Source organism: Bidens hawaiensis, unplaced genomic scaffold (assembly GCF_021521415.1).
Source record: "Bidens hawaiensis isolate Kalapana, Puna unplaced genomic scaffold, B.hawaiensis_p1.1 tig00003752_1, whole genome shotgun sequence".
Classification (NCBI taxonomy): domain Eukaryota; kingdom Viridiplantae; phylum Streptophyta; class Magnoliopsida; order Asterales; family Asteraceae; genus Bidens; species Bidens hawaiensis.
The window spans coordinates 539487-553594 of NW_027491215.1; the positions used below are offsets into that span (position 1 = coordinate 539487).

Below are 14108 nucleotides of genomic sequence, written 5' to 3' on the forward strand. Positions count from 1 at the left end.
AAACTGACGAATAAGCCCTTTACCGTTGATTAGTGTAATTACTGTGTATACATCCTTAGGTATGCATGAATGTATTCAAGGACAAACAAATCCTAAACGAGTGAAGAAAATTAACAATTAATCATTCATAGTACAAGTGAGAAATAGAAAGGTACGTTTGTGAGAAAGATCACCATCTATGAGGAACTATGAGAAGTAAAGGGGAAAGCTCATTTAATCTCATCGATTTTGACCGTTAAAGCCTTTATGGAAGTAGCCTTTAAATAATCGATTTTGACCGTTTTTCATCCTTTTTTCCCTCGTTTATTTTTTATCCTCAAAACTAAAAGAACGCTTTCTAACACAAAATTTTAATTTTTATAGATATTTTTAAAGTAGTTTCACTTGAACCGATCCCAATCTTATCTGAATCAGTTCCTATCAGATGCTCCTTGGGAACTGGTTCCAGTATGAAGACTAATACTTGTTTGACAAATCCAAACTGGTTATATAAAACTAGTCTGGTTTAACCCCAAAATTAATTTTGTGAACCTCTTTTTTTCCATTTTCTCATCCTTTACATGTTAACTAAGGGGCAACTTCATGGCCTTTTAATAATTCCATTAAAAGGGCATCTCTTAATTAGTTAGCATTAAGTGTTTTTGTTTCACCAGAATCAACATTAGAATTAATCAGCAAAACCTCTTACTCAGTAAGTTTCAAAATATTGTTGAATTAAAATGTTCCTCCTATATGTTCAAAACTCTTATTCTGTCACTCACGCATCACCTCCTATACCCACCACCAATCACCACTACATTTTCGTAGTCAACACTAACTCAAAACTTGTTGACTTAGAATCTTTTAATCATTTAGACATTTTATTGACTCAAAACTTAATGTTATGAGCTATTATTAGCTTGACTACATGAAGTACGAAAAGTTACCTCACTTGAAGATAAGTATACATATTTCTTACAATAATGTATAACATTTATATGAAAAAAAAAGTTCATGACACATGATCCGTACAAAGCTTCGTTTAATATAGAACCAAACACACTTTTTCTTGTAAAAGGATATTCATTATTAAAGTGATAAATGTACTCGGATACGCAAGTCTTAGGCCCATAGAGGAAAACCATAACCAGTTAACCACACAATCTATGGTCCACTCCAAACACCTTCTAGAACGATAACTTCATAAGGGCAGCGGCCCCTCTTGTACATTTCACATTATTGGCTCGTAAGAAGTAAGAGCACATAATACATTAGCTTTTTCTTAGGCCCAAAGAGAAACCATAACCACACGATCTATGGTCCACTACGTACACCTTCTAGATAAGATAACTTCGTAAGGGTGGCCCGACGCTGGTACCCTTCACATTTGGCTCGTAAATAGTAAGACCACACATAACACATTAGTTTTTTCATATTCCTTACAGGTTGAGTTCAACAAATAAGCGTTAAGTGGATTTTATAAGTAGATTTTAGAGGTATGTATTCGTCAAAAAAAAAATAACTTTTGTTTTTGCTACATCAAGTTTTATTTTTTACTTTTGTTTTTGTTTTGTTTCATTAATTTACATAGTGTGATTGTTTGATGGTGCAACACCATTTTTTTTATCTAATAAGTATGACCTTATCCAATTTTTAATTAGCATGACACGACAGTGAGAGCTGTCAAAACAGGTTTGGTTCAGACTTCAGAATACATTCAAAGCAAAATAGGTTTGAACCAAAACGAGCATTCTTAAAAAAAATATATGAATTTCGTTCGGGTTAAAACGAATTCTAACCAAAATAGATTAGGTTGAAATGAGTTGTATACTTGTATTAGAAAAATTAACAAATCCGGTTCACCTGTCATATTTCTTTATAGTGGCTAGTGACAAAGGTGGAGATGGTTGCAACAGTGGTGGTATGTACGACTACATCGTGGTGTGAGGATGGTGGTGGCAATTGTGGTGCCTGTGGTAGTGTACATGGCAATGTTGTAGTGGTAGAGAAAGTGAAGGTGGTAGGTAGCATAATGGCAATGACGACGAGTAGCCAATGTTGGACACAAGTCACAAACAATGACCATGGGTGCCGCTAACATGTTCGAACCCTTTTCAAAAGTGACATACTAATGTACGTGTCCTGAGTAAGCCAATTTAAAATTTAAATTTCCCACATCAAATCATTGTTTTGAACAATGAAACGATAACTATTAACTCTACATTATTATTAATTAATATTTAAAAGTAAGTAAATTGAAGTACGTAATTAAAAATTTTGGCACCACTATATATTTAGAGTCCATATATACATGAGGCAAAGGGCAACTTAATTAATCAATCATGGCATTTGATTTACAGAGTATTCTCCTTATATTGTTACCATTCATCTTTTTCATTCTTTTTACCAAATGGTCCGATCAGAAGAACACCAACCAACCACCTTCTCCATCAAAACTTCCGGTCGTCGGAAACCTCCACCAACTAGGCTCAACCCCTTACCGAGCCCTCCAAAGATTGTCCCAAAAACACGGTCCGGTCATGCTCCTCCACCTCGGTAGCATACCGACACTCGTAGCCTCATCAGCCGAAGCCGCTAGAGAGATCATGAAAACCCATGATCTCACATTCGGTAGCCGACCAAACTTAACCATTACCGCCATATTATTTCACGGCAATAGAGACATAGCATTCGCCCCTTCGGGCGAGTACTGGAGGCAGCTGAAGACCGTGGCAAAGGTACATCTTTTAGGCCATGCGAAAGTTAAGTCGTATAGAAAAATTAGAGAAGAGGAATTAGGGTCTATGATTAGCAAGCTTGGAGGAAGTGATGGAACTACGGTTGATGTCGGGTCATTGTTTGTTACATATATAAATAACATAGTATGTCGTGTGACGATTGGAAAGACGTACGAAAATGGGCTAAAGCGTAAGAACTTACTAAAAAGGTTTATTGATGCATTCGCGGGTTTCAGTGTGGGGAGTTATATTCCGTGGTTATCATGGGTAGATCAACTAATTGGCTCAGTTGAAAATGCAAAAAGAGTTTCTAAAGAGCTTGTTGATGAGTTTCTGGAAGATGTTATCCAAGAGCACGTAGCTAAGCGAAAGGCGGGTGGAGCTAAGGATGATAAGGGACAGGACTTTATTGATATCTTGCTAGATGTTCAGAAACAGAGCACAGCTGGTTTTACTCTTGATAGAGATGCCATCAAAGGTGTCTTGTTGGTACGACTTTTTCTATCCTAATTCTTAATCTTGTGTCACTACTAAAACAAAAATGCGTAATTAGCGACAAGATCGATTAGCGACCAAGAAAACAAAAAGGAAAAAAAATTTATCAAAATAGGAAAGTGGACAAAACATTTTACAAATTAGTTTTATAAATATAGGTAAAGAAAAATAATATAAAGTGCCCAAGTATTAGATTGATTTCTTTTAAAAGCCACTTTGAGTTTTTAAAACTTGAAAGAACTCAACGTAACAATTTATCTTTCGAATTCTTTTTACACATTTCTTATATACAAGTGTAGTAACGTAAAAAAAATTACAGTATTTTTTCACACCGAATCGACTTTTTACACATATGTAACTAACATTAAAACTTGTGTAATAATTAAAAATCTATACTCATTTAATTAATTTTATGGTTCATATTAAGTTCTTAAAATTCTTACAATTCATTAATTTCTCAAAATATCTCTTCCCTTACCATAAATGCTACAAATATGTCTACGTATTTCAAGGTTATGTGCTTAGGCTCCAGAATTGTCTAGTGGTGCGTTAAGGTATTATATGTCTCTCTCTTATTGATTATGACTATTTTATTAGGCTTCAAAACTGTCCATCCTTTAAAGAAACAGGGCATGTACGTTGGTAATAAATATAAAAAAATAAAATTAATTTGGTTGAAAAAATTTTAAAACCAAGAAATATATATAATTGAAATGTCGCGCACTCTTTTTTAAGATTAAAGATTGTTTTTTCTTTGCAGGATGCATTTGGTGGAACCGAGTCAACATATGCTAGTCTAGAATGGGCCATGAGCGAGCTAGTAAGAAACCCAGGAATAATGAAAAAGCTACAACAAGAAGCAACAGAAGTAGCACATGAAAGATCTATCATTTCTGAGGACGATTTGAAGAACATGCTGTATCTGAAAGCAGTCATCAACGAGTCGTTTCGATTGCATACTCCTGTCCCACTTCTTGTTCCTCGGGAAACGTTACAAGATGTAAAACTAATGGGGTACGACGTTCCATCACGCACACAAGTTCTTGTCAATGCTTGGGCAATAGCAAAAGATCCTGCAATATGGGATAACCCAACAGAGTTTAGGCCAGAGAGGTTCTTGAAGAGCTCGGTTAACTACCAAGGGTCTCACTTTGAACTCACTCCATATGGCGCAGGTCAAAGAATATGCTCCGGCATGGACTTTAGTATAGCGATTATTGAACTTGCGTTGGCAAATTTGGTATACAAGTTCGATTTTACGTTGCCAAATGGAATGAAAAATGAGGATTTGGATATGAGTGAGGCGTATGGAGTTTCAGTGCATAGGAAATCCCCACTACTAGTTAGAGTCAGTCCTCGGTTCTAGAGGTTTATATGTTATGATAAACACTTATACGTAGTACTGGTCAGATATGATGAGAAAGAGAAAGATGATAGATTAAGAGGTTATATTATGTACGTTTAAAGCAATAGGGGTCTATGTTTATTTGGTTATCGTGCTTCTGTACCCATTTGAGTGTGTACTAAAAAAATAATCATTGTTTGTTTGCGTTTATGCTATTGTTAGTGATGAAATTGTATTACATTTTATTTCAATAAAATTAATGATATAGTTTTGTTTCTTCTTGTAAAACTTGCTCTCAGTTTTAAAAATTTACTCATAGCTAGCCTTGATTGGATAAATGGAGCAAATTTCACCTAAAGTAAAGCCGATGGTAATAGCACCTCTAACACTGGTTGCCTGGTGGAGGCGTCCAGATGACGAGGATCGGAAATGACGATGAAGCAGCTAACCAAGTCCCGTTGTGGAGTTAAAGTCCGGTTCTGCAAACAAATGACGGCTAATTCGATTAAAATAAAAAACAAAAAAAAGCATCGTTTTTTTATAAAACACCAAAGGCTCACTTGGTTTAAAGATAAAAATAAAAAAACTAAAAATAGACACTTGAATATAAAACATACACCCACTCTCATTCAACCAATTTAATTTTAAATTCAACCTACACACTTACATTTCAAATCGTTTTAATCTTAAACTCAGCCTACACATATTTCAAACCATTTCATCTTAATACCCTCTCAAAAAAAAAAAAAAAAACCCACACTTTGATAAAATAAAAAAAGAAAAATGAAAAAAAGAAAAAGAGGAGGATTACACTCCATATCAACAACGGGTAAAGGATGCCTTCCCAACTAAAAACTCAAGCCGACCCATTCCGAGTCCAAACCTTAGTCAATACCAAAATCCACCGATGGGCTTAAGTCAACACACCGCCTATCCACACTTCCAACTCCTGACCTAAATAAAGGGGCGTAGACAGTTTTAAGTGAACGGGTTCGGTCGAAAACATATAAAATTTTGTTTTAGTGTTATATATTAGTGTTTTTGACATCGAACCCGAAGAAATTTCAATATCGAACCCGTAGAAAACCCAAGTCTAAGTGATAAACAATCGGTCGCCTGTCCCTCGAAATTTCCAAACCCGTAGGTAAAAATTTCTGGCTACGCCACTGCCTACATGATGCACAACTAGTCCAGCTTCCATCATAATTTTCTCTTGGGTTTAATCTGTACACAATGTATCCATTACTTCCGTCTACTTAATTGTTGGGAATGGCGTCCACATCTATTGTGGCTCGTATGAGAAAAAATAAAAAAGAGAAACATATAACCGGGTCATCTTCTAAGCCAAAATTCATGATACATAGATGGATCTTTAACGAGGAAATACTCCTATCCCGTGTGTACATTGACACCTTTGTTGATGTCACACCCCGATCAAAGACGACGGAACATGCCTATCGCACAAATGATTGCTCAAGAACACAATGACACCATTAAAGTGACATATTTAACCAACTCATTCATTTCATTCAATCATCAAATTAACACAACTTGTTCATTACAAATAACACAAAATACAAGATAATAAATAGTTCCATTTAACTAATAACCTAACGGTCCAAAATAAAAATAACGGCTTCAAATCTTCATTCAACCGTTAATCAAACCTGTAACGTTGCATAAAATATATTTTGTCAACACGAATGTTGGTGAACAATTCCATGATTTATATATATATATATATATATATATATATATATATATATATATATATATATATATATATATATATGAGGCTCCTTTCTAATATGTAAAAATACCAAATTACAAGGAGGAGTGTATGATCATACTTATTGAGGATGAGGATGAGGCCAACCAACAAAAGCAATAAAAATCTAGCAATTAATCAGATGAGGCATATAACACACAATTGAACAATTATTCTAAGTAACAAATAAGCTAGAATTGCGGTTTGAGATCCAAGTCTTAAATCATTTTTGTTTAAGTAAGTATGCAAGCTACCCCCAACATATAAAAGCGAAAATGGGAATGAAATTACTCACTTGGACAAAGTGACGTCGATGAAGAAAACTTAGAATAATAATAATCTTCAAGAAAGCGAGCCGACGGTTTAACGAGCGTGTCTTAGTTTGAAAGATCTTGAGTTAATATTGAGTTTTGAAGATGAAAAATAAATGATATAAAAGTGCATAAAAACAAGGCTTGGAATTTCGGGAGTTTAAGTTATATTTTACAAAATGCGGTTAAATAACGTAAGTATAACATAAAATGGGTTTTACATGAAACCAGGTATTTGATGTTTAGTTTTACTCAACCTTTGTTATGTTTTACATAGGGTAGTTGGTTTAGTGCTAGTATGCACGATCCCGCTAATGTAAGCATCAAAATCCGACTTTTAAAGATGTGTTCGACTTAGTCGGTTCGGGACGTGATAAAGCAACAAATCCACATCCAACTTCCCATAACATATAAATATATAAATGACTTCAATAAAATCAGTAGCTTAAACAAGTTTAAGAATTTTTATTAATTAAAGTCCCAAACTCGGGTTTAAGCGTGCGTAAGTCGGCCCGATCTCGGTATAAAACCTAGTTTGTTTCCGACATACCATAATCTTAGAAATATAAATAATATAAAGTGCAAAATGAGTTAAAAATGTTTGGAAAGATTTTTGGTGTTTCGAACGGTGACTATCTCGTTGAGACGAGTAGTTCGACTTTCACTCGGTTTTTACCCAAAACTTGGTTCAAGCCAAGATTTGTTCCAACACTTCCAAAATCTAAAGTAATATGATAAATATAATTTAAAACATAACTAAAAAGATAGGTTGAACTTTTGGTGGTTTGAACATTGACTAACTTGTTAAAACAAGTGTTCAGTTTCACTCGGTTTTTACCCGAAACTTGGGTTCAAGCCAAGATTTGTTCTACACTTCCATATTAACCATATAATAGCTTAAATATAAAGAAAAACTCAGATCTAAAGTATTTCATACAATATATTTGTTTAAAAGTTAAATAAAGTGCTTAAACGAGTGTTCGGTTTGGTTCGGTCCTTGACTCGGTATGAAACCGAGGATGGTTACCACATGTCCAACACCATAGAACTAAAATATAAATGAAAACTCAGATCTAGAATGTTTTCATACAACATGGTTGTTCAAAAGTTAATAAAAGTGTTTAAATGAGTGTTCGGTTTTGGTTCGGTCCATGACTCGGTATGAGACCGAGGATGGTTACCACATGTCCAAAACAATAGAACTAATAGAAAGTAATATTTTTGATTTAAACTCAAACAAGAAAGTTAAGCGAGTAAACTTCCCGAAAACGACCCAAACGGGCCTAAAATGCAAAAATAAGTGTTTGAAGGTCCAAAAACCTTTAACAAAGATGGAAATGCTTTTTATAATATAAATTAAGTTATAACAACTGAAATTAAAAAATCGTATACCCGAAATGGATTGAAATGCAAGATTCAGTTCCATCAACTTTTAAAGTCGAACTTAAGCAAAACTAGCTAGAACAACTTGCAAGTTCAAACTATTTGGGAGAGAAGGGTGATAATATGTACGGAAAAATGGCTGAGATGAGTGGGTATTTATGGGAGATGATTAGGGTTTTAGGGGATGGATAAAACCTTTATCCAATGGTTAACAGGTACACTTTGATTCTTTATTTAAAAATAAGATAAAATATGTATTAAGTTAAATAATATATATCCACTATCCAGAGATAATATCAAGTTTGGATGGTTCTAGAATAATTATGGGTTGAGTCTTGGTCAGTTTGGATGGTTCAAACACGAGTTCGGGCCTTAAACGAGCTTAAACGAACCGAAAGCGTTAAAAAAACTGCTTTGTGTATGTTGAACTGCACTGTTGGCTGTTGCGCAGTGGGCTGAGACCAGATTTACGCGCCACGTGAGTTGGGGTTGTCTGCCAAACTTTGCTTTTTGGCAATTTTAGTCCATGTAGTTCGTTTTAGGTCGTTTTGAGCACAAAATAAGCGTTTAAACACCGTTAAAGACTTTGGAACGAAACAACAAGTATGAAACATTATTATAACATAAAATTCAAAATATCTAATGATCCGAAAACCAAAACGGTTCGGGTTTACATTACGGAAACAAATACAAATTGTACCGAAAATGACAACTGTCACAGTATTCCCTACTTTTGGAAATTTCGTCCCTAAATAAGGAAGTAGCTGCGACTAAAAGATGCGGACACTTTTCTTTCACAACGTCTTCGAGTTCCTAAGTAAATTCTGCACCACGCCGTGATTCCCAGCGGACGTAAACTAACCGGATGTGGCTTCGCTTGGTTCGTTTCCCATTACCATCCATGATTTCAACGAGTCTTTCAACCATTTGCATTGTCTCATCGATACGCACTTCGTCGAGTGGTATGTCAAGATTACCCTCGGCTAAGCCTTTTTTGATGTTCGAGATATGAAAGGTCGGATGAACATCGATGAGTTCTTGCGGTAGCTATAGTCTATGAGCCACTTTTCCAATCCTTTCAAGGATCTTAAATGGGCCTACGAAGCGGGGTGCTAGTTTCTTTTTCTTTCCAAAACAGACTACCCCCTTCCAAAGAGATACTTTGAGAAGGACAAGGTCGACAACGTTGAACTCGAGAGGCTTTCGGCTTTTATCAGCATAACTCTTTTGACGACTTTTAGCGGCGAGAAGATTCTTACGGATTTTATCGATACGATCGGTAGTGTCTTGAACCATCTCGGGACCAGTAATTTGTGCTTCACCAATCTCGTTCCAACAAATCGAAGAAAGACACTTGCGACCATAAAGAGCTTCGAAAGGAGTCATACCAATGCTAGAATGGAATTTATTATTCAATGAGAACTCAATAAGCGGAATATGGGAATCCCAGTTTCCAACAAAATCAAGTAAACACAATCGAAGCATATCTCTGAGGGGTTGAATGGTACGTTCAGATTGGACATCGGTTTTAGGATGATATGCAGTACTAAGATCAAGGCGATTTCCCAAGGCATCTTAAAGCAATTTCCAAAAACGAGAGGTGAAACGAGTATCACGATCAGAGATAATGGTCAATGGTATACCATGGCGGCATACAATTTCACGAACACAAATTTGAGCGAGTTGTTCGACAGAGTACTTCTCTCGAATCGGGATTAAGTGAGCCGATTTAGTTAATCAATCGATGATTAGCCAAATACTATCATTTTGCTTTTGAGTGGTGGGTAACTTGGTATTAAAGTCCATAGCAATGTCTTCCAATTTCCAAAAGCAAATCGGAGGTTGCTCGAGCAGGCCAAAAGGTTTTTGATATTCGGCTTTAACTTTTGAGCATGTAAGACATTTTGAGACTTAAAGTGCCACATCTTTCTTCATACCGGGCCACCAATTAATGGAACAAATATCAAAGTACATGTTATCTGCACCAGGATGTATAGAATATCGCGACTTATGAGCCTCGTCAAGAATGAAAGTATGAAGGTCATCAGAATCGGGAACCCATAAACGATTAAGGACGTAAAGCAAGCCATTGGGTTTGGTTTCAAGTTGAAGTTCAACTCCACACGACATTCCATCGTACATGTTGCCTTCATCACCGGAGGTGCATGGGGCTCGATAGATGTAGTCTTGAAGATCGGTTTGGATGATGATGCTATGTAGCAGAATGAATTTGACATTATTTTACAACTAAGGGCATCGGCCACGACATTCACTTTACTGGGGTGGTAGCCAATTTCACTATCGTAATCACTAAGTAATTCGGCCCCTCGATGTTGTCTCATGTTGGGATATTTTTGGTCAAAAATGTGTTGAACACTTCTATGATTGTTGAAAACTACACATTTCGTACCGTAAAGATATTGTATCCAGATTTTGAGAGTGAAAACGACATCACCAAGTTCAAGATCATGAGTTGTGTAATTATTTTCGTGATCCTTAAGTTTCCTTGAGGCATAAGCGATAACTTAACCTCATTGATTGAGAACGCAACCAGACCTTGGTTGTATGCATCGAAAAATACCACAAACTCGTCGTTTCCTTCGGAAAGGGGTAGGACAGGAGCATTGAAAATCATATGCTTTAGAGTTTGGAAAGCTTCCTCTTGTTTTGGTCCCCATTCATATCCCTTATGAGTTAGTGCAGTGAGGGGTAACGCGATTTCGGAGAAGTTTAGAATGAATCGCCGGTAATACCCGGCCAAGACAAGGAAAGATCGAACTTTCGTGGGTGTGGATGGAGTTTTCCAATCGTTTACGGCCTCATTTTTAGCGGGATTAACATGAATACCTTTATCGTTGACGACGTGACCCAAATGTAAAACTTCCTTTAGCCAAAATTCATTTTTTGAGAATTTGGCATAAATTTGTTCCTTTCTTAAGAGTTCTGGAATGGAACGTAAATGATGCTCATGTTCGGATTTGGATTTTTAATAGATAAGGATGTCATTAATAAAGACAATTACGAATTTTTCCAAAAATGGTTTGCAAACGTGGTTCATGAGATCCATGAATACCGCGGGTGCATTGGTTAATCCAAATGGCATAACCATGAACTCGTAATGTCCATATCGAGTACGAAAAGAGGTTTTGGGAATGTCGTCTTCGTGAACACACAATTGATGTTAACCCGATCGAAGATCGATTTTGGAAAAACAGTGCCTTGGAGTTGATCAAAGAGGTCGTGAATTCAAGGCAAAGGGTAACAATTTTTTATGTTGAGTTTATTAAGCTCACGGTAGTCGATACACATGCGAAATGAGCCATCTATCTTTCTTTTTCACGAAGAGGACGGGTGCGCCCCTAGGAGAAGAGCCCGGACGGATAAAGCCCTTATCGGAGAGTTATTGGAGTTGGTTCGATAATTATTGCATTTTTGAATGAGCTAAACGATAGGGAGTCTTGGCTACGGAAGTTGCTCAGGGCACAAGGTCGATTCGAAATTCAACCTAACTGATGGGTGGAAGACCGGAGACGTCGTCGGACAAAACGTCAGGAAAATCACAAACAACGAATGTCTTGAATTTTTTTTTCTTCAGGGTCTTTTGTCACCGCTTGAGCTAGGAATGAAACGTACTTTTTACACACATACTTTTGAGATTGAGAGCACGGAATAAGCTTTTTGGGAGTCGTTTTTCCAAATATCTTGTGGATAAACTTGTCATAACAAACAACTTCGGCACGATGCAATGCTAACCAATCCATGCCTATTATGATGTCGAAGCTTCCCATTTGCATCGGGATGAGGTCGATCTAGAATTTACTCTTGCAAAGAGTGAGGATGCAATCGAGGATAATCGAATCGATGGTGATGGAACTTCCATTGGCGACTTCGACGGAAAAAGGTCGAGAAAGTTTAGTACGAGGTACAACAAGGGTAGTTTCAAATTTAAAAGAAATAAAACTCCTATCAGCACAAGTATCAAATAACACTGAAACGAAATGCCCATTTACTAAAAACATACCATTCACCACGTCACTGGCAACTTGAGCTTGGTTGGCATTCATCATAAAACCACACCCTTTGTTTCCCTAGGTGCCTTGCGGGAGCGGAGGAGGAGCTTGAATGGCATGAAGCGGTTGAACCGCATAAGCCATGAGTTGCAGCACTTGAGGATGATAGGTTTGCACTTGGAAGGGTTGAGTTAAGTAGTAAAGTGTGGGAATCATTTGGGTTTGATTTGAAAAAGCGAGTCGAGGACAAGCATTATGGAAATTGTTCGGGTCACCACAATTGAAACAAGCTCTCGGTTGAGGAGGAGTTTGAGCGAAAGGTATGGGACGGTTTTAAGGATTAGGTGGAGCAAACCTTGATGGAGCGGGTTGCCCACGGGAGGCTTCACGACACACATTGAAAATGTGACTGAAGCGGTTATAATTCGAGCATCGGTGACAAGCGGAGTGGGTGATGGTGTTGACAAGTGTTGGACAAAGGGTGAGGACCGGTATAAGGTTTTCGGTTTTGAGGAGCTTGGGCTTGAGATGGGTGAGTGATGACATAGTTTCGGTGGTTTGGTTTGTGTTTCTTTTTGGAGTGGTGGGATGAGTTGAAGTAATATATGGATTGAGGTTGATGGTCAACTTTGGTGTGGGATGATGGTTCGGGTGTGGTATTTTCATTAGGTTTCTTGGAAACTTTGATCGTGAGAGTACCAACTTTGACATGGTTCTCGGAGAGTGCAGCAGCTAGGGTAATTGCATCATGGAGTGTTTGCGGTTTACTACTCATCACCGAGTCTCAATTTGCATAGGCAAAATGCCTACATACTTGTTAATCGCCCGCTCGAGGGGAGTGACCGAGTTAGGAACCAATAGACTTAGCTCATGAAAGCGGTTGGAGTAGGCGGAGTTGTCATCACTCTCTTGCTTAAGTTCCCAAAATTCGGATTCGAGTTTTTGGAGTTCATGTTTTGGGCATAATTTCTTCATCGTGACTTCCTTGAGCTTGGTCCATGAGTAGGCTATGGCTACTTCCGCCCCTTTGGCATACATTTTGCAGCGGTCTCCTCGAACATTCTTGAAGCATATGTGGTTTTCTTGGATTCGGGGCATTCACAATGAGGGAATACGCTTTCCATCTTTTCTAACCATTGCAACAAGGTAGTGGCACAAATATTACCGTAAAACGTTGATGGTTTGGCACCGGTGAATTGTTTCAAAGGGAAAGGTGCGAGGTTAGGCATGGCTTGGATAACGACGGGTTGTGTAACGATTCCGGCAAATCCAGGTATACCCTAGCCGGTATATACTATTTACGTGTCATTTAATATTGATTATATGAGTTATAGTACGTTTATACGAGTATATATGATTCATAGTACGAATCATACTCGATTATATAGTGAATCGTATTGGAATTACAATTAACCAATGAACGATTATTGAAACCCGAACGAATCGGGAATTACATTATAGACGAAGTATATAATGTTTAGTGATGTTTACGAAGTATTAATGCTTCGGGATAAGTGAATTATAGCACAGAAAAAGGATTTCGATTTATTAGTACGACGGTACGATAAACGAAACCTTTAACATCAAACCAAGCAAGAGACGATCGATCAAACCGAAAAAGATGCACAAATACCGACAATACGATGTTTTAAGTCATTTAATGTCATGGTTTAAGTTTTTAAAGTTTTTAAATCAGTTTTATGTAAATTTTATTTTAACCCGAAAAAAACGACCATTTTAGGCTCGTTTTAAGCCGAATTACGAGTTTAAACGAGAAACGAACTGAACCAGATTATCCACAACATTATCCGGATTGCGTAATCCGAATATGTGGCTTAGAATGGACTTGTGGGTCCCATCCCACCCCATATGGTGGACCGATCGGCCCACCCTCTTCATAATATCATTTCATTTTCTTTTTTTCAACATCAAACTCTCTCAAATCTCTTCAAACAATTCAAGTGTTCATCCAAATCCATCCCTTTTAACCAAGAACACAAGGTATGAGCATGTTATAATGCATAATCTTTGGTGTTGATTTCTTAATTTTGAGTTGTTTTGCAAGAACAATAGGTTCCA

At 37.1% G+C, this 14108-nt stretch overlaps 1 protein-coding gene across 1 annotated transcript; it reads left to right on the forward strand.

Moving 5' to 3' along the window:
- The first annotated feature begins 2338 nt into the window (after window positions 1–2338).
- Window positions 2339–4594, forward strand: LOC143624273 (cytochrome P450 Tp4149-like). Its single transcript, XM_077094983.1, has 2 exons — window positions 2339–3206; window positions 3973–4594. The coding sequence occupies exons 1-2, from the start codon at window positions 2520–2522 to the stop codon at window positions 4576–4578; spliced, it is 1293 nt and encodes a 430-aa protein (XP_076951098.1). The 5' UTR covers window positions 2339–2519; the 3' UTR covers window positions 4579–4594.
- Window positions 4595–14108: the final 9514 nt, after the last annotated feature.